This window comes from Oreochromis niloticus, linkage group LG5 (genome assembly GCF_001858045.2).
Source record: "Oreochromis niloticus isolate F11D_XX linkage group LG5, O_niloticus_UMD_NMBU, whole genome shotgun sequence".
NCBI lineage: Eukaryota > Metazoa > Chordata > Actinopteri > Cichliformes > Cichlidae > Oreochromis > Oreochromis niloticus.
Window position 1 is genome coordinate 5,769,337 of NC_031970.2, and position 20,008 is coordinate 5,789,344.

The following is a 20,008-nucleotide window of genomic DNA, read 5'->3' on the forward strand; positions in this document are numbered from 1 at the left end:
AAATATTATAAATAATTTTTTATATAACATGGCCAAACATTCAGAGCACAGTGCAGCAGAGACAGTCAGCTTTAATTTGGGGGTTTTAAATGTAAGAGCCTCTAACACTGTTTTGGGGGTTGCTTAGCTTTGTTTGTGTGTAAACTGTTTGGAAAGTTATAAAAGGTTTGCCTACATGCCAAAAGTAGTCATTCTGAAACATAATAGTTTTCTGACTAATCTATGTCACTACGTAACACACTGATGTAACGCCAGCACGGAGGCTAGTTTGGCACATCATCAGTAAATGAGAAGCTGCCTTTGCTGAATCTTATAGTAAAACTATTTCACCCCTCTGAAGAACTGAAGACCCAGTGACATGCTTTTATTTCCATGGAAACAGGATACAGCAATGTGAAACATTTCATTAAATAAAACAATTTTCAACTCCCTAATTTAACACCAAAGTTACCTTAAAAAAGCCCACAAAATTAAAAACATTATCGTAAAGACACTGGGATTTCAGATACCACTGTATCAGTTCAACTGACCAATCAGAACAGAGGGGTGGGGGGTCTATTGTAAAGGCCGCACAATAATAGAAGTGGACTGTTTCAGAGAGAGGGTGACAAAAGGTGTAGCCACAAATAATGTGTTTATTAAACATTAAATCATATAAACCTACTCTAACAGACCCAAACAAAGAACAAGCATGTAAATGAGCACAACAGGGGGACTATTTTCATACTAAAACCAACATTTTTCAACACTTGTGTGTAAAATGGTCAATCTTCAAGATGATTGTCCTATGACAATAACTCAGCAGTCTCTTTTTCTTAATTTGTCTTCAAGTCTGGGCTCTTTTTAGGTCCGTGCATGAAAACCGGGATTTAACAAAGCAGCAGTGAACGGATGACTCCACTCCATTTTCTTCAGACCCCTTTCACGCCCTGGTCATTTCATGGCATCAGAATTTTATCTCGAGTTATTTGCAACGTTGAGTTTACCACGATAGCACCATTTATAAATTCAGATGAAAACAAATAGGGTGATATAAAAAAAGTAAAAATACATAATTAGTGATAAATATTGTAAATGTCAAGTGATTTTTTGGGGGGCAACTAAATCTTCATTGGCATCATCAATAGGACTTTTAAAAAAATCTTGGGGCATAAAGAGTCTTCATTTCTAAATTTGAGGTAATTCATGTTATTTGAGTTCATCACAAAAGTGCCTCCGTCATCCAAAGTAGAAATTTATGATGGCATTTTGTAGTGGTGAGTTCAAGTCTGTGAGGGAGGGGGAGGGGGGGCTGACACGCTCGTCATTTCCCTCCTGCCATGATTTTGAGGTACTGCAGTGCATTGTGGGCTGCGTTGGCTCGGGCACCGTCTGTGTTTGGGGCGAAGCCGTGACACACGGTGATTGGCTGCGTGGAGAGCTCCACTAGACACTGACACAGGCCGCTGAGACTGCGCTCCTCTGAGAACAGAAGGAACAAAATACAAAATCACGAGAGCTTCATTTTTATTATAAAATAGATATTTACGAGATTACTGCTACTTTTTAAATAATATCATAACATATGTATGGTGTACTTCAGGATGAAAGATTTGACAGCTAACATTGTTATTAATACTGTACATCTGATTCAATGTACCGTTATTTTATATAGGCACATTAATAATATGATCAAAACTACTGTAACTAAAACATGTATTAGAATATAGTTTCACTCTGTCCTCTGCAACTATTAGAATATAGTAATAACTAGCCTCATCTACTGCATATATTAAGAAAAACTAACACTTTTGTCACGATTTCATAGATCATATAGTTTGTAGAGGACAAAATAACGGCCGTGACAGGTTTTAATACTACAAAAAAAGAAAAAAAAAGAATGTGTGCTAATTACACAAATAAATCGAGCAGAGATAACAAACAATAATAATTCGAATCATAAATGTAAAGCTGCTGCGTTAAACTCTGTTGTTTTGGTGAAGAGCTGTCCACATTAAAAAAATGGTTCTACATAAAACCAAGATAACAAGCAGCTGCAGGCTACTTCCTCAATATCTGGTGACAGTAATAACGACCACAACACAGCTTGCCTTTTGTTTCTTGGCATGACATCAAAATCTACCCTTTATCCTCTGCAAATAGTGTGTGCAGATGGTGCAAACCAGATGTGAAAGCAGTAAGAGGCTTTCACAACCTAACAAGTTTGATCTTAAGCAGCACAGTGAAAGCTCCACTGAATTACCATATTTAACAGATACTAACAAAAATGCAGCTCTTCCTGTCATCAGGCCCATCAGCAGTGGCTCTTTACGCTTTGAATACCATCCTCCTTTTAATGAGAATGCAAGAACGCAAGAGAGAAGTGTGACAGGTACGCTCTGTGAACTCACCTAGGTCCAGGTAGCTGACATCAAAGCGCTGCTCCAGAGACAGTTCACTGAGCAAAGAGCAGAAGTTGGAATCAGAGGGCATGCCCAGAGGGTGGCTGCGGAGTTGGAGGATCTTCTCACCGGCAGAGTTGCGCAGAGAATCCCACGTGCAGCTGAAGCCTTTACTTTTACCCGACTCCGCTCTGCTGCCCATGTTCTGTGCATGCAGGAATTAATGGACAATGTCATTATGTGCCATAACCCAGAGATAGAAGAGTAACAACAGGGCATATGAATCAGAGATTATGCTAAATTAATAATGCTTCAGAAAAAACAGAAAAATAAAATTTAAAAAAATATTTTGTTACTACGTAGAAGTGAAGTAAACTCTAATTCCTCTAATGATGCTTAATAAACATTTGTCAGTTAGTGTAGCAGTGTTTGATTCCCACCATAGTAAATGTATCATCTTCTGCATCAGCATCATTGCTGGTCCTCATATCTACGGGGACATCATGTATGCGTGACAACATCTTAGCTGCTGCGTTTCTCTTGGCTAGCTTCTTAGATGTACCGCTTCCTGGTGAGGAAGAGGAGATTGCATCAGAAACCAAAGGATGTGCTTGATATCTCTGAAGTTTTTCATGCTTTAAGAGAGTAAGTCAAGGAAAGTCACAAACTGGTTGACCAGTGTGAAAGGCGTAACAATAGATATATGATTTTGCTCAGTTTTATTAAGCTGTTTTCTATCAAAAATATTTAATTAGTGAACACACACCACCCACACACAAAATTGTGTTTTTCATGTCTTTGTGGGGACATCTAATTGACATCATGCTTTTCCTAGCAGCTTACCTTAACCATTAAAAATGAATGCCTAACCCCAACTAACCAAACTGTAACCCTGACACTAAAACCACATTTTGAGTCTCAAAAATGCCCGCAAACTCGTGGATCAGGCATTTTGTCCCCACAAAGATATGTAAACATGGTACACACACACGCGCACGCAGGCTGAGAGATTGAAACAAAGCCACGTACCGATTTCTACAAATCTCTCCACTCTGCAGGTCATGGTGAACTCTTTGCGATGTGCTGGACCAGACTCTTGAGTGACTGTGTACTCTGGCAAACGCCATCCTTTCTGCACCACCAGCTCCTGGCAGAACAAAGTAAAAAAGAAACCAAAAGTTGGAAAATTTATAAGCCGCAGAAATAATGACAGCAAAATGAAACCTTGGTAGCTGTCTGCGTTTATTTACCTGCAGAGCCCCTACAGGGTTGCATTCAGACTGCTGTGAAGTGCCTGTGGTCTTCATCTCTGACTGGGCACTACACAGATGTTGAGAAAAAAACAAAAAGGTAACAATGAAACCACACAAACCTCTATCTTACTTTTGTTAAGTGTTGAAATGCTCTTCTTAACATTCAGGCTGGCCTGCTTATTGGATGTTTAAAAAAATTAAACAGAAAAACTGACCCATCTGCATCAGTAGACACATCAACCCCAATAAACCCGTCTACTCCAATACCAACTCCGGCAGGACCTCCGAGGCCTCCCTTTAGCATCTTCAGAGCAGCCTCAGCTGCTTTGTGCTTGGCTGCCTTCTTGCTGGGCCCCTGGCCGGTGCAGCTGATCTCTCCGACGGAGACGCGGAACGTGAAGTTGGGCTGGTGGGCCTGTCCCTCGGCCTTCAGCAGGTCATACACTGGGGTCTTGCCTATCCGCGTTCCATACTCCTGCAGCAGACTGATGGGCGTCTTTCCGGGATTCACAGCCAGCATTTGCTCAATACTACATAAGAGAAAAACCTCGCATGAGACAAACTCTTCAGAAACACCTTTTCATACAAACAAGAAAAATAATTGTATATAGGGTTTAGTATATTGTGTGTAACTTCATAGTTTTACTTTGTTATCTATTATTTATTTTCATTTTCATACCTATATTTATTTTAGTTTTTATTCACTCAAAAATTAAAACAAAAACTATTAGGAGAGTAAAAATCTCACTAAATATTACGGGGAACTATGTTTTTGATACTTTTTCTATATATTTTGAATTCTCTGTCTTCAAAAGTAAAACAAAACACAGGTTCAAACAGAACTTGGACATATTAGAGTTACAGAAACAATTACAGTTACATATATCCATGCTTATATTCACCAATTAAATGAGACTTTAATTCACCTGAAAGTTGACAAAAATGTCAAATAATGTAGACAGAAGAGTAGAATAAAAAACTAAGTAAAAAGAAGAAAAATGCAATGTTTTCAAAGTCTGATCTGTATAAAAATAAATGGCTGCAAAAATGGTCATAAAACATCTGTGTAAAGTTGTGCTTCATTCTCACTGGAGAAACCAAACAGCCACTTCATAAATGGCACAACACAGAAGAGCCACCTCGACAGGACAAGACTCGGCTGCACGTCTGCATCTAAAGGTCAAAGGTCAGTCTTTCAAGGATGTCAATATTCACATTTTGGACAAAAGAAGACAGACGGTTTGAAAGAGGAGTGAACGAAGCCATCTATGTCCACTGTGAAGCATCATCTTTGAACTCTCTGCCACCTATAGTGTAGTTTCCCATGTAACTCACATGATAGGGTGAAGCAAGGTCTCACAATGGGTTCACAAGAAACCTCTGCTGATAATGACCCACACCCTTTTTCACACCTTGGCCCATGTGATGAGCCACATGATCAACAGTTGCTTACAATCTGGGACTTTCCAGCATTTGGTCATAGAACTGACGTAGCTTCTCGGATGAGAGGTAAAACATGTGCTTTAATAATGAAGGGTATCCTTCAGTGTTACTACTAGATAAGCTCTATGGAGCTCAGGTCCTCAGACATGGATAGACTTAGACAAAAAACAACAACAACAACAACAAAAAAACTTTCTTTAGTGGAGATCTGAATTTCGTGTTTAATGCACGTGCTGTAGATCAATACAGCCATCACTGATCTAATTATAGATTAATAGTCACTTTTCTATCGGAAAGGGGAAGCTTACAAAGTTTTCAGTGTGAGTGTAGCTACTTTATTATCGAAGAGTCTGAATACAGTGTGGAAACGGAGTAAAAGAGCATGGATGTCACCAAAGTCTGCAGACGACCCGATGCCGTCATTCTGGCGTCACAGTTTTGCAACGTGCAGCTGTCAGGAAAAAAAAAATGCTAGCAGTTCGTGTTTACAGCTCTGTTTCTGAAACGCTACTAAAAGCCAGCCTTCTCATCTTGTTTGTTACTGGAGGAGGAGTGTGGTGGACTGACCGGGGGAGCTGTTAGCTTAGCTTTACCTGGAGCACCCGGAGTTTCTCTTCCAGCTGTCCGATGCTGTCTCGTCGTTCATTCCCTATTTCACGCAGACAGAGCCGGTCGGTTTCGGATGGCAGTTCCCCCCCACCAAAACAGACACTTGCTTTCATCAGACGCTGTTTATTGTTTCCCCTTACAGATGATGAGGCGACGGCATAAAGCGAAGCCCCCCCGTCACTGCCGCCCCGACAGACTACAACAGCGGAATCCTCTGGCGCGAGGATATGACGTCAGCGGCTCACTGCGAAACCTCTGTTTTTTTTTAGCACGTTCAACGCTGAGATTTCACGAAACATCTCTTTCTATGGATGGTACAGACAGAAGTATACAACAGGCGTCAATCCAGGTATTTATGCACATCAGAGAGGTCAAAAAGTCAGACATTCTTCTTTCGGCTGTTCCCTGTAGGGGGCGCCAAACAAACCATCTGCTGTAGCATCGGCTGTGTCCCAATTCAGGGTATGCACGCTTGAAGTACGCGCACTACGCGTACTACGTACGGTGCGTACTACAAGTACGGGAAGTGCGGAAGTGAGAGGCTTGTGAAATGGGACGATCTAGCCTTCGTCGTGCTGTTCAGGTTGCCTAGCAACCATGATACTAACCGCGAGAAATGTTTCATACAGCTTTGTGTGACAGAAATGAAGGAGAAAAAATGTTTTGTTGTTCATTCATTTTTGTCATGACATCACTTTGATTAGTTGAGCCCACAGGACTGTAAAACATGATAGTTGGGCTTCATTTCTGTACTGAACAGTCATTTCAAGATTAGTTAGTAAATAATAATTAGCTAATGTTATTCATGAGACTAAAGTCATCTCACTGTGGTGATGTTAATATAATATGGACAATATTATATGTATTGTATATATATATATATATATATATATATATATATATATATATATATATATATGATCTTGAACTCTGGGTCAAAGATGCAAGTAGCAGTTATTTATATTTCCTATCACCTTAAATCTTCACTCAAAGACAAGTATCTCTGACAGTGTATATACAGATGTATTATATATAAGAGACAAACATTGTTCTTTCAATATGTTGGCATTACTAAATTTGGCTCAATGCTTATATATATATATGTGTAAAAAGCAAATGTACGAGCTGTGATAACCGTTTCTGATAGAATGAAGATCAGACTGATATATGAAATATTCCTTTATTGGGTGAGAAAATCAGACCGTGTCATAACTGCGTTAACTCATACAGAATAGATATCAGAGCCTTAAACAGGCTGACTTCTGCTAAATGGGTCAAACTGGGCAGAAAGTCTACAAACACATAACATCCTTATAGAATATGATGTAACACTATGGATCAACTTACCTCAGAATATATAAAGCATATAAACAATTACAGCAATATGATGCAACAAACACAGCAGCACTACTGATCCAAAATACTCAAAGCTTCATAGAACTGAAACAAACATTTATTTTTAGCTCCGTTCTGCTGCTGATACATACTTTAGGTTTCTGAATATTAAACTTGTTGCTGCCTTTCATACTGTGTAACTTGAAGGCTCTGAGTACTTTCTCTCACACTGAAAACACTGGAATGATAACATTATTTGAACATTACCTAATAAGACTGATTCAGGACAGACAATTAGTTATGTTAAACTTTCCTAGCAGTCCTTCACAAACAGGGAACAGTCTGTCTATTCTCTCCATCTGTCAGCTGCTGCTGGCTCTTCCTCCTCCTCTTCCTCACACACTGCTGAGTTTGTCCTGGTGGATCATCAGGGGTGCAAAGCCTCACAGATGATGTGCAGCAGTGGGTCCCTCAGTCTGTCCTCACTCTGGACACTTGCAGTTGTCACACATGGAAATCAAATGTGTGATAAGCTGCAGGATTCAAACACAAGTGTAACTTATAAATACATGTTCATACTTTTATTCCACAATCAGAGAGAAAGAAACAGAGAGAGAGAGTGCAGGACAGACAGACAGGTGACAGTCTCAGGTGTACACACTGCTACAAAACAGCACAAGAGAAGGAGGATTTAGTGTTTGTGTTATTACGAGTGCTAAACAAGAAGAGTTCCCAGATGGTCCAGTGGACACATGTGTGACTCCTGTGATTAAAGCATCTTTCTTTCAGCTTAACGAGTGAACCGTCAGCTCGTTCAAACACACGTTAAAGTCCGTTTGGCTCGACACCACCGAACAGAGGCAGCAATATAACATAGCTAACATTAACAGTGCAGTGAATCCTGCTTGTGCCGTCATATTCAGGACTGCAAACCGAGCAGCATCACTGACTTTCAGCTTGTTGTGTTTGTGGATATATGACTGACTTTAATTATCCATAAAATCATCACATTCTCTGTAAGATTAAGGTCAACTATATATATATTTAGAAGTAGAGGCTTTAAAACCAAGTTTACGCTGAAAGTACAAACATCACTAATGTCACATAACTTTCCCGACATGTGGCCAACAGTAATGTTTTAATGTTCTTAAACATTCGCACATAAATAAGTGACATCATATTCAGTACTTACTTTTGACAGTTCACTCTTCGGCCGCTCCCTTCTGCCGTATTTTGCGGCAAAATTATCCACACCCACCGCCGCGCTATGGATTGTGGGATATATGGGGCCAGGAAGCGTGCACCGGACCACGCTTGATATTTGGGGAAATCGACGGCGCATTTGGAGTATGCATTTGAAGTACACTTTGAATTGGGACAGCCGTCGTCGCGTGGCGGTGACGTAATCGCACTTGAAACGCGTACTTCAAGCGTGCAGACCCTGAATTGGGACACAGCCATCGTCTTCTGTCACACCACCCTACTACATGTCCTTTCTCGCTGCATCTATGAATCTTCTCAGTGGGCTTCATCTTTCCCCCTGCTTGGCAGCTTCATCTCCAGCTCAAATCTCAGCATCTTCAGCTCTGCCTGCTGTCTTTTGTCAGCGCCATCATCTCCAAACTGTGAACATGGTCCACATTTTTTGGTAAATGATCGCTTTCACGGTAGTGAAGTCTTAAAAGTGCAGCAGGCCACTGAGGATTTAAAAACAGATTGGTAAGAAAACAGAGAAGTCCTGCATCACGTTGAATTACATTTGTTACTTAACTTTTAAGGTATTTGTTTTAGCCTGTAAATAAAAAATCGCCTTATAGTTTATTTTTTACAGTCATTTCTACAGTTTTATATGTTTTGCATGAGGTAGCTGAACTGTGTATGATTTGGCGTTCCTAAATGTAACCAGAAGAGGGCGACAGTTAGCTATAGATTTCCCCCGCTGACAGCCCTCCCTGTCGGGTCCCTGGGATGTCCAGCACCTGTCATATCCACTACAGACCAACGTGGCAACACGAGAAATTCCTTTCGTGTAGTGGACTGACCACCCTAAAGCTGAAAATAAGTTTTTGAAATCAGATATGCCCCAAAGTGTTTATTCTGAAAACATTCAGAGTTAAACCTCTCCATGGAATAAAAAAGGTTATAAACTTTCAAAAGAAACATTTTCAGCACTTTTAATTTATTTTAAAAGATTACAATGAAAAATAATTTACCCAAGTAAATGTTTTTACAATGATATTACAGTCAGGCAGCTCTATTAATTTGGGATCTTTTTCCCTGCTTGGTTTGGAAAGATGTGTCTTCATAAATAGCCAAAGGAACCGTGCAGACCCCAGAAATCATCTGAACCCACAACGTCAGAGTCTCCTTTCCAAATTATGTAGCAGCGCTTTCGTAAAATGTTTTATTTTATTAGCATTTTCCACCTTTCCATGAATTATCTTTAATTCCGGGGATCAACAATTAATCCCATGATGGTGTGCTTGCAAAGCCCTGCTGGCCACTGTCGAACCAGAGCTCTGAAAACTTCGTCCACTGGCATCAGCGTGTCAGTGTGGATAAGCCCGCTTTGCCAAACGCAACACAAAGTGAACTGGCCATGACAATGAGTAGAGCTGCCTCCCATTTGAACTCCTAAACCTACAATCCGAGCAGCGTGATTTATCACTGACCTGAGTATCTGTGACCGGAGTGCACCCCTCCTCCTCATTACTCATACTTACAGTGTTAATTTGTCTTATTCTCTGAGACTTTATTTATCAGCTGAAGGCTCCAATTTATTGACCTATAATGTGATAATGTAAGCGTTTTTATTGAGCTTGTGGTTAAATCCTTGACTGAATGAGATCAGCGATGAATGCCATCTCTTAGCAGTTACAGTATACTTCATCCAAATTGTATGCGCACATCCACAAACACACTTTCCTTTTCCCTGCCTTGGCCTGGTGCATTAGTATGTGTGGTTCTTTGCTTGCCAAAATCATCAGTAGATATCTTGAAGCCCCGAGCTGCTCTTTTTCCCTCCTTCCACAATATGATGTGTTTCCTTTTTTGTGTGTGTTTTGATCCTTCTCTTGCGGCCAGGCTGTGCTGTGGTGAGGCGCGGGTTCGAGTGGCGCTCCTGTGTTATTTTTGGCAGCAGCAGTGGTTGGTGGCTGTTGAGGAGAGAGGAGACAGAAGGGGGATAGCATGAAGACCAAAACCAAGGCTGTTTAAGGGATTTCTGTCTGAAGGAATTGCTTTGTAATGATCGCACACTCATTATGGATGTGCGTGCGTGCATACATTCACTCACGCACACAGAAAAAAAAAGCTGGCATGCACATTTGTTCATTTAACACTTCTCAAACACCTCGTATACATGCTCTCATTCATGGACCACACACTCAGAGTGGCTAAATTGCCCAACCTGTGATTTTTTTTTTCTTTTTCACTGAATCTACACGATCCACAAGCTGTCGTTTGAATATATCAGCACAGTCACACATTCGGCTTTGGTTAATTTTCTGTGTTTCTGTCATACTGGGAGTATCTTTTGCTGTGAATGTTCTCTCTTTCTCTGAGGGAACCAGACTGAGACATGCTCAGGCAACACGCAGTGTCAGACATTCACGCTCCTCCCTCCGCGCTTCTGAAAACACCATTTGAAAAAGATTTTCTCCGACTCCGCTCTTGGCCACAGATCAAGAGAACGTTATTACTCGACTTTATTTATTTATATATTGTGGTGGTAATGTGTGTGAATGTATGCGCGCTTGTATGTATGTGTGAGTGAGTGATATGTAATTGTGTATGTATGTGTGTTAACCCGCAAAGATATTTCAATTTCTTCAGAATATTAAATAAACATGCAGCAGCAGCAGCAGCTTCAGTGAAGCGCTGCCTGCCAGTGGGTTTTGGGTTGGATGGGTGGCGGTGGTGGTGGTGGTGAAGGGGAGAGGGGGTTTGTGGCCGTGGCTCTGGGGGGGTGAGGCAGCTCATGGTCAGGGCCCCCGCCGGACACACTGGCGCCTCGCGCTGGAGGACTTCTGAACCACCACACTCCTCCACCAAACCCTGCCAACCCTGGCTCCCAGCTCCCACTTCCAACCCAAATCGCTCAGTTCTCCTTCTGCATTTTGACTCTCTGTCTCTCTCTCTCTTCTCCCTCCTTCCTCCCTGACTGTTTTTTCCTTCTTCAGTTTCCTCATTCTGTTGATTCGCATCCAGATTCATTTACTATTGGACTCCGTTCTTTTTCTCACTTACTGCTGTTCTTTCAGTGGCGGTTCTCCCCGACTCTGTTTTCTCTACCTTTTCTCCTGAGAGCTGTGGGTTTTTACACCTCCGCCACCCCTTCTCTGCACTGTCTCTCTTAAATCCCTTCACTTTAAATGTTCCAAGGAAGTATTTAGTGGCTTGAACTTAAAAAAAAGTAAACAAGGATGGTTTGGGCTCTGTGTCAGTCAGAATACCGTCAAGATAGTAAGCATTTTCAAAAGGAAAGAACACTTTAATGGTGCTCTAGATATTTGTAACGGTATTAGGTTATAATGGGCCATCAATTTTCTGAGTGGTTTTCCAACCAGCTCCAAGAGATATAGGCCTGCTTGTCTTGAAAGAAAGAAACTTTCCATCGTGGTAAAAATGGGGTAAACCGTGCTTTGCTGTATATGTCCTCATGATAGATTCTGTTAAAGCTGTGATCTGCACGCGAAGACAATCAGGATGGGGCGTACGTGATTATTGACAAACAGCCAAAGTGTGCGCCTCATTCAAACCCCGTAAGCAAATGTGTGTGTGTGTTTTTTTTTTTTCTTCAAAGAATCACAACTGCACCTACTGCTGCGCATATTTGACTTATGGATGCCAAACATCCTAAGTTGAGCAGATATTTCTTTACGTGTCACACATGCAATTTTCTTAACCTAATTTTCCCCTGGAAGCAATTTGTCATCCGGAGGCCATTAAATGGGAAGCATATTATCTTTTTAAAGGGGCACAGAGTCACCCACAACCCTCCCACAGTTCCTATAAACAAAATGGCCTCATTTAGTGGTGCATTTGGTGCGTTGGGCAGTGAGGGAGCACTTCTTTTTAAACTTTAAAGGAACTTCACAGACTAGGAAAAAAAAAGCTTTAATATTGTAAGATTAGCGTTGGAAATATGAGGAGCATTACAAGTTTGATGGTGTGAGGCGCACAGCTTATACTTGATTCATTAACATCAAGGCCGGCCAAACCTCGATCGCCAGTGTAACAGTGAGCGTAGTACAGCGAGGAGATTTAGGAAGTAATGCAGTAGGACGCAGGATTGGGATTGAGTGGAATTTACTGCACAAATAAAGCAAAAACCACAAAGATGCTTAATCACTGAGACACATCTTTTGTACATTGAACCTTTTCATAGTGTAGTTTCCTCTTCAGCCACGTAAAGAATTGCTAAAAAAGATAAAACAATTCAGCATAAAGTACATCAGCAAAGCATGCTTGACCTTTTTACCTCTTGCCCTCTGTCACCTGTAATGTCTTCCTCCTTTACCTTTGTTTCGTTTAGCCTGACCTCTTTTGCTCTTTGGGTCATGGTTCACTCAGGTCACTTTACCTTTCCACTTTGCCACTAAACCCTTATCTTGTTTTTACTTGCAGCCTGGCTGTTGAGCCTCTGGGCATGCTGACATTCTTTCCCATTTCAGCCCGCTGTCCGCCACAGAGACCCAGGCACACCTGCAGACACCTGCGCTTTTGTCCTGCCTCTCACAAACCCCCTCCTGCACACGCTGGCAGGTAGAGGTAGGGGTACTTGTGCCTGTGGCTATGTCAGAACACAGCCCATTGTTTTACTTGACTAATCAGTTAGGACCGGATAATAGCAGGAAAAGAGGTTAATTAGCATTTTGTTCAACACATCACGATGAGGGCTTTCCACTTCTAATGAACTGGAATCTGATCCCCTCCCCGGAGTAATTCATTAAGCTTGAGTTTGCGTAACTCATCGAGTCGTCAACGCTTAACAAAACACCGGGCGAGGAAATATTCTAAAATTGCTTCTTTGTTTTTGTTAGATCGGAAATTAGTTGCGTGATGGCTTAAGCAGGTGTGTCTAGATCCTCTGGAATAACCTTTTTAGTCTTATTAAGTCTGCTTTTGATTTTGTAAATGGAGCAAATGGGCACTTGTGGGCAAACCATATGGAACAGATTGTCCCAGCTTCTGCTTTTTGCCTCTATGTGTCACTGCATGTATATTTTCTTTTTACGCCGTTATTTGAAGAAACACTTAATGTTTCCTGGCTTTCTAAATAAAAGAAGTAAAAATAAAGTTAAGGCTACAGTATACCACCACCACTGCAAAGGCAGTGTGTTTTAAAAAGGCAGAAAATACCAGTAGCAGCAGAGGTTTTAAAAGCCACTGACCGTCTTCTTAACCCCCCCACCCTCACTCGCTGGCCTGACACACCCTACCCATACCTCATTCCCCATGTTTGCCTTTTATGTTGTGGACTCGACCGTGTGCCCACTTCAGACCACCATAAACATGTCGGCCCCTGATGACAGAGTCGGCCCTGGGACGTTTTATATAAATTGACCTCAACTACAGCTCATTAGAAGCCCTAAATTGGAACCATGCAGCCTGGGAAGTGTAAATGTTACAATAGTAGAGTCAGTAGATTCAGGGGGGTTCAAACAGTGCAGGTCTCCTCTTCACTTCTGTCATGAAAGTCTTTACTTTTATGAAGCCAGTGTTTTGTTTCCTGTTGTAGTTTAATTTATTTTAATTGGTTACGAAATGAGATTTTTCATGAAACTTGACCATATCTCTAAATTTGTCATGTGTGCTTGCCTGAGTTGCTATATCTTGTTGGAAATATGCTTAATTATGATAAAGATTAGCTCCTTAAATCATTGTTGTCTGGCACTGCTACTGGTGCACATATCTGTGGCCTCATTTGGTCTATCCTGAGGCTATCTCTCTTTTAAAACACAGCGGGAAATCTGCCCTCCTAAAGTATTTTTATTAGTCTGGAAAAGCCTGAGTAACCTGACAAGAAAGTGGTGAGAAAGACAAACAAGTGCCACTTGTTGTGACTTTAACTCTTCCTCAAACTCAGGAAAAGTGGCAGAGAAAAAGAGAGGCGTTTTAAAAGATGCTTGGTGATCGGCTCGGCTTCTCAGCGTCTGTATCTCCACATCGTGTCTTTCGTCCCGCATCCTGCCTTAATTGGGGTTCTTTGTTTGACCGCCTCCCTGGATAAACAATACAACCACAGCTCCCCTGTCCTAATCCCCTCTTCTCCTCTCTCCTGGAGCATCGCTCTCAGTAATTACCCCTCTCGAGCTGGAGAGTGGAGTAATTGTCTTGAGTGTAACTACAGTGGATCTCTGAAAGGGGGTCATTGTGTGGAGTTAAGACTCCAATTCAGTGAACAGCTTTGTTTGTGCTGCAAAAGATAATGAAAGTATTTGGTTAGCCAGGCTGGGGTGGAAATACAGTAAGATATGAAACGAATGATGTGAAGTGAGGCGAGAGAAGGGGATAAAGTGCGATAAAATGATAACGTAAAGGCTCAAGGAACAATTGCTTCTCATTATTTCCATCTTCATGTTAAAGCTTCCTCTCTGAAGGATTTTGTGTAGGAACAACACAAGAAAAGAAAAAAAAATCTCTTTCAAATTTTTTTTACTCTTAAAAGCACCAAAATTGTCATTATTCCACACCATAAACCTTACAACATGTATACCATGCTTCATCGCTATTTACAGTATCTTTTACACTCATTTCACAACAAGTCAGCAAACACTGGGACTTCAGTTCTGCCAAAATAACAAAATTAATAACCAAAAAAATTAAGCTTTTACTTTACGTTCTTTGTTGTTGTAACCAAAGCGTTCTAGACATCATTTCTTGTGGAAAGTTATACAAAACATAGAAAATGCATAAAAAAATAACACACCTATATACATATCTATATACTGTTGTCAATGTATAGTATGCACAAACAAGGAAGAAAGCCCTTATTGATCATTATTGTGCCAGGTGTGGAAGACTTCACAATTAAAAGATTATATAAGAATTAGTTTACACGCACATTTAACTTCAAGGTTTATAAATAAAACTTTTAAAACAACCCCCAAACTCTTCCTTATAGCTAATAAATAAGAAAAAAAAGTCTTAATTTAATGTATTTCATTTTATTTTTGGCCGGCTTCAACCATCTTGCATTCTTTTTTTTTTCTTCAGGTATTTCCTGCAGGTGCAAGATAATCTTTCATGTGTATAATTTAAGACATAAATTAGATTATTAAAGTAAATATGAAATTAAATTAGACATGGTAAGAAGCAAACAGCAAACAAAGGTGAAATGCAATACCTTGTACAACAGAGTGTCTTTGGCAACAAGAAGCTGTAAGTGTAGACTGTCCATTGATTGTTTCAAGAATAATGAATAAGTATCAAAGTACAGCTGTAAATCAGATTTTTCTCTAGGCATGCAATGCTTCATCGACTCCATCATCCTGACCATAAGTCTCGTTTTAAAACTACTTTCCTTTTGCGGCTTCAGAGCTCTTTTCCTTCTGCTTTTGCAGATTAAATTTCCCCAGTGGTTTGTCTCATTTGAAAGGCAGAAAATGTGTGTAGGCTACAAAATTTGTGCACGAGCATGTTTACTTGTATGTGTTTCCGAGCAGACGTACTTTTGTGTATCCCCCTGCATGCATGCATTATGGATGTTTGCACATTTGCTCATAGTTATTCCTGTTCACATGTGCATATTGTGTTCATTTATCTCTCGGTTGCTCATATTTGTGCGTGTGTGTCTGCATACATTTGAAGATCGCTATATGTTTGCAGGCTTGGTCATATTTATGCTTGTGTGTGTGTGTGTGTGTGTGTGTGTGTGGTCCAGAGAAAATGAAGTGATTTCTACCTTTATCAGTCCTGTATCATATCAAGTCTTTTCAAACACTGTCTCCTTTGTATGTCTTGAAATAAAATACAGTTTTGTGTTTGTAAGGTGAGTTTTTTTCCTATTTAAAAAAAAAAGAAGAAAAGAAAACACCTCTAAAATTTCAAGACTTCATCAAGTCAGATCTCCAACAATCCACTGCTGTTCTCCACCCCGTTAGGCGTGCCAGTCTTCTCATCTCCGTTGGTGATTTGGTCAGCGACAGGATTGGTAGGTACAGCGCTGGAGTTGAGCTCTGTGGTCTCTTCGCTCCTAGAATCTGTGTCTCCCTCCACAGCTACAGCTTTGCCCTGCATTGCAGAATCTGCGTGGGTCTTCTGATGCTTTGAGAGGTGGTCGCTGCGTGTGAAACGCTTGTTGCACAGTAGACAGGTGAACTTCTTCTCCCGCGTGTGGGTGCGCACATGCCTCTCCAGTTCATCAGAGCGGGTGAAACGTTTCCCGCAGAACAGCCAGTTGCAAACAAAGGGCCGTTCGCCGGTATGCCAGCGCAGGTGGGCTTTTAGGTGGGAGGCCTTGCCGTAGACTTTCCCACAGCCTGGGATGTGGCAGCTGTGCACTGGTTTCTTCCTCAGGGATGCAGCAGAGGCTCCCAGCCTCTCCAGCTCCTGGCAGTTGGGGCAGTCGCATGAAGACCGGGTGGGTGTAGCCCCTCCGCTGTAGCCCCCTGATCCCCTAGCAGGCTTTAGGCCCATGGGATTCTCAATTAGCCCTGCACTTGGCACAGGTTTGGGCTTGTACATGTCCTGGGGCAGCATGTGCTGGGAAGGTTGGAGGAGATGTGAGGAGGAGCCCAGTCCCACGGAGGAGTAAGGAGCTGGGTTAAGTGGTGTAAAATCGGTGCTGTAACTGGGCAGCTGTGGGCTAAGGGATGCCTGTGGTGCCACAGGCTGCAGGGAGGCCTGCAGACCTCCATCTGCTTGGGGCTGGGTTGCTGACAGCCAGTTGGAGTTGGGATGGACATCCCACCAGGAAGATGTAGCATTAGCTGGAGCAGCAGTTATGCCAGGGTGGATACCAGCCTTATACCACGAGCCATAGGGGTGTGTCATATCCAGCGAAGTATACACACTGGTGAGACAATCGGCTGTAGCATGGGCCTTGGACACTAAAAGAGACGGATCCTGTGAGACCGAAGTCTGGAAGGAGTGAGAGAAAGGGTTATATTCTGTAGTGTAGCCTCCGGCTGAAGGAGGGGGACTTCCAGTGGGTGTAAGCAGGCCGCCACCTCCTCCTCCTCCAGCTGAAGTGAAGGAGCCAGTGTAGGAGTCTGCCAGGCCACTGCTGTCTGTGGTCCGCCCGTTCTTGGCTGTCTGAAGGTCAGAGGTCATGTTGTAGGGCTTCTTTACTGGAGAGGTGCTGCCAGTCTTACCGGGTGTAGCTGAATCCCTGACAGGGCTGGTGCTGCCAAACTTGTTGCAGGTAGCTGTTAACATAGCCAGAGGACTGGAGCCATAGCGTGCGTCTTCCTGGGGAGGAGGAGACACGGGAGAAAATGAGACTGTCTGCAGGAAATGGCTGCTTGCTGCTGCCGCTTCTGTCAGTGTCAACTCTAATAAAAAACGTATGTGTGACTGCCACTGCTGCCTTTTCCTCCTCTCTCTGTTTTCTAAGTGGTCACGGCAATTTTAAGCAGTGGATGTTTGTGTTTGTAAAGTTTCTGCTCTGCTCAGCAAAGGAGGAACTCCCTCACTTTTAGTTTTGCTCAAACTGCTTTCGACCAGCTTAAATTAATTTAACATTTATATTTGCTTTAAAAATACAAAAAACCACCTGAATTTACAGTTTTCCTCATACAGACGATTTAAATATGTACCAGGTCATCAAACTGCCATCATGGCAATGAGCTACTGTTCTCATTCGTGGTCTTATTATCTAGAAAGCAAAAAATGTGCCATTTTTGAACTGAACCGATTACATCAGATTATATATTTGACTCAAACATGTCACAAGAATTTAATTTTATATATTTTAGGTTCCCACGTGGCAAGTACCTAACGCTACAGCAGAACATTTCATAGACTTTCTGCTGGATGCACAGTTTACACATGGATATAACTAATAAAACATCACGCTTATATTCCTGTATTTCTGTTTAAACTGTGCGCTGAGGTGTCAACTTTATAAAACCAGCTGTGACACATCTGTAACTACATGTAACTTTTAATATCCGTGGTTAAAAATCAAATATTCTGCTAACTTTTATCTATAAACCTGACTCACTCCCCGTTCATTCACTTTCTGACACAACAAACTCTGGTTTAACTCCATTCTTCCTGCAGATTTTCCTCTGTTTTGTAAGTAATGAAAAATCGTGACATCCTTTAAGATGAACTAGCCTGCTGCCCCTACAGTACCTGCTATCTTCATGTCTTGCACCTCTGACAGTTCCCAGATAATGAGCAATCACATCTTAAGGAAACGCCAAACTTGTGCAAATAAAGTCTCGTTGTGAATAGAAATGTTTCACGGCCTTTAGTATATTTAAATCTCTTTTATCACTCTTATTTTTTCTCTCTCACTATGTATAATAACCTATGAGACGACCTGAAACTAAACTACTGAAAGTTTCTTCCTTAATAACTGCACGACTTTCTTATAAATATTCCACCATCAAAAGTTTGTATTAAGAAGGAGAGAAATGAAAAGCTACTTACAATTACATTCCCTACCTCCAGAATAGATGCGGCCATCCCTGAGAAACAAAATCCTTAGGAAGCTGAGGGGAGTGGGAGCAGCGCAGCTCAGAGTCCCGGGACAGTTTGGAAGAAGTTGGGCTCTAACGCGGGGAAGTGTTTTGAGGCACTCGGGTCCCGCCCCCTAATTACAGGCTATGGGCTCTTTGAAGACTCGCTAAGAAGCAATAAAAACCCAGAGCCGGAGGAAAATGGACGGAGATTGGTGGCTAAAATCAGGACATCCCACCTCCCCAAACGAGAGTGTCGAATCATTTTTCAATATAAATGCATGAATGGGTTAGTCATCAATCACAGTGTGGACATTATTTCAATTTCACTGGCATTATTTTTTCCACTGGGATTAGTCCAGTGGAGTCTGAAGGAAACGACTACATTTGACATCCCCTCAGAGAATTATCTGGATGGTCTCGTCTATAGAGACGCTCGCGTTATAAGTTGGCTGTGTTAGACACTAAACTGCAAAACTGCAAATAAAAAGTGAGAAACGACCGAAGCTTTCTCTTCTGCTTCTTCTCCGAGAGAGCAAAATAACAAAAGAACGTGTAGCCTCTGCCACATAAATTTAAAAAGAAGAAAAAAAAATGAGTTGACCGAGTCTGTGGTTTCTATCAGAGATTTTATTATTCTGGTTTCAACCCTCTCTCTGTTTCCAATATTCTTAAACGCATTTAACTGCCTTTTCAGACATTAACTGTGATGGTTAAAGAGGTTAAGCTACAGAGGCATGCGAAGAAGAAAAGGACCCAGTCATTAAATAAAATAAAGAAAAGATTATCACATCAAATAAAATGAATTAAAACGGCTTAGTTAAAAAAAAAGACCAAAAAAGAAGAAGACTGTTTCCTTAAAGTGGGAAACAGAGGAAGAAATGAAAGATTAAGATTAAGAAAAAAATTGAAAATCCAGAAATATGTAAGAAATATGTCTTGCCTAAAAAACAAAAATGCTCCAAAGTATTTCAAATATTATGTTAACACAGGAAAATTGTTAGTTAAAAAAATGGGCTGTTGGATAAATTTTTCAATTTGTTTTAAGTTTGCCAGCTTAAAACAAGTTTGCTCCCAAACTGCTTTTAAACTGACTGCAGCAGTCTCTTTGCATGTTAGACTCCATTTAGATTCACAAAACATAAACTATAAATTACTATTTGTTAAGAGGTTAATTCTGTTGCTTTCCATTATATCCAAATTATTATATTATCACAAACCTGCCAGATTTAACTCTTCAGCTGATTCTTTTCAATGCATAAATATATAAAGATAAAAATTCATACACATTATGTAAATGTGTTAGATCAAGGAAAATTGAACATAAATTAAAAACTGTACATTTATGGATCAT

At 41.2% G+C, this 20,008-nt stretch overlaps 2 protein-coding genes across 3 annotated transcripts; both read right to left on the minus strand.

Moving 5' to 3' along the window:
- Positions 1-615: 615 nt before the first annotated feature.
- On the minus strand, positions 616-5,886 carry tarbp2 (TAR (HIV) RNA binding protein 2). Its single transcript, XM_013275490.3, has 7 exons — positions 5,671-5,886; positions 3,850-4,164; positions 3,632-3,701; positions 3,411-3,528; positions 2,822-2,949; positions 2,391-2,586; positions 616-1,461 (listed from the first exon to the last, which is right to left on the minus strand). The coding sequence occupies exons 1-7, from the start codon at positions 5,721-5,723 to the stop codon at positions 1,304-1,306; spliced, it is 1,038 nt and encodes a 345-aa protein (XP_013130944.1). The 5' UTR covers positions 5,724-5,886; the 3' UTR covers positions 616-1,303.
- Positions 5,887-10,984: 5,098 nt separating this feature from the next.
- sp7 (Sp7 transcription factor) lies at positions 10,985-19,642 on the minus strand. 2 transcript variants are annotated; one of them, XM_003451831.5, is made up of 2 exons: positions 18,641-19,642; positions 10,985-17,437 (listed from the first exon to the last, which is right to left on the minus strand). In XM_003451831.5, the coding sequence occupies exons 1-2, from the start codon at positions 18,659-18,661 to the stop codon at positions 16,088-16,090; spliced, it is 1,371 nt and encodes a 456-aa protein (XP_003451879.1). In that variant the 5' UTR covers positions 18,662-19,642; the 3' UTR covers positions 10,985-16,087. The 2 variants fall into 2 exon arrangements, with proteins under 2 accessions (XP_003451879.1, XP_005456445.1); XM_005456388.4 differs by having other exon boundaries at positions 18,626-19,641.
- Between the last annotated feature and the right edge of the window lie 366 nt (positions 19,643-20,008).

Coding starts and splice junctions, on each gene's coding strand:
- sp7 (XM_005456388.4), bottom strand. CDS start 18,661: ATGGCCGCATCTATTCTGGAGGTAGGGAATGTAATT. Junction 17,438..18,625: donor TGGAGGTAGGGAATGTAATT/GTAAGTAGCTTT, acceptor CCTCCTCCCCAG/GAAGACGCACGCTATGGCTC.
- tarbp2 (XM_013275490.3), bottom strand. CDS start 5,723: ATGAACGACGAGACAGCATCGGACAGCTGGAAGAGAAACTCCGGGTGC. Junction 2,950..3,410: donor GGAGAGATTTGTAGAAATCG/GTACGTGGCTTT, acceptor CTTCCTCACCAG/GAAGCGGTACATCTAAGAAG. Junction 1,462..2,390: donor TGTCAGCTACCTGGACCTAG/GTGAGTTCACAG, acceptor TTCTGTTCTCAG/AGGAGCGCAGTCTCAGCGGC.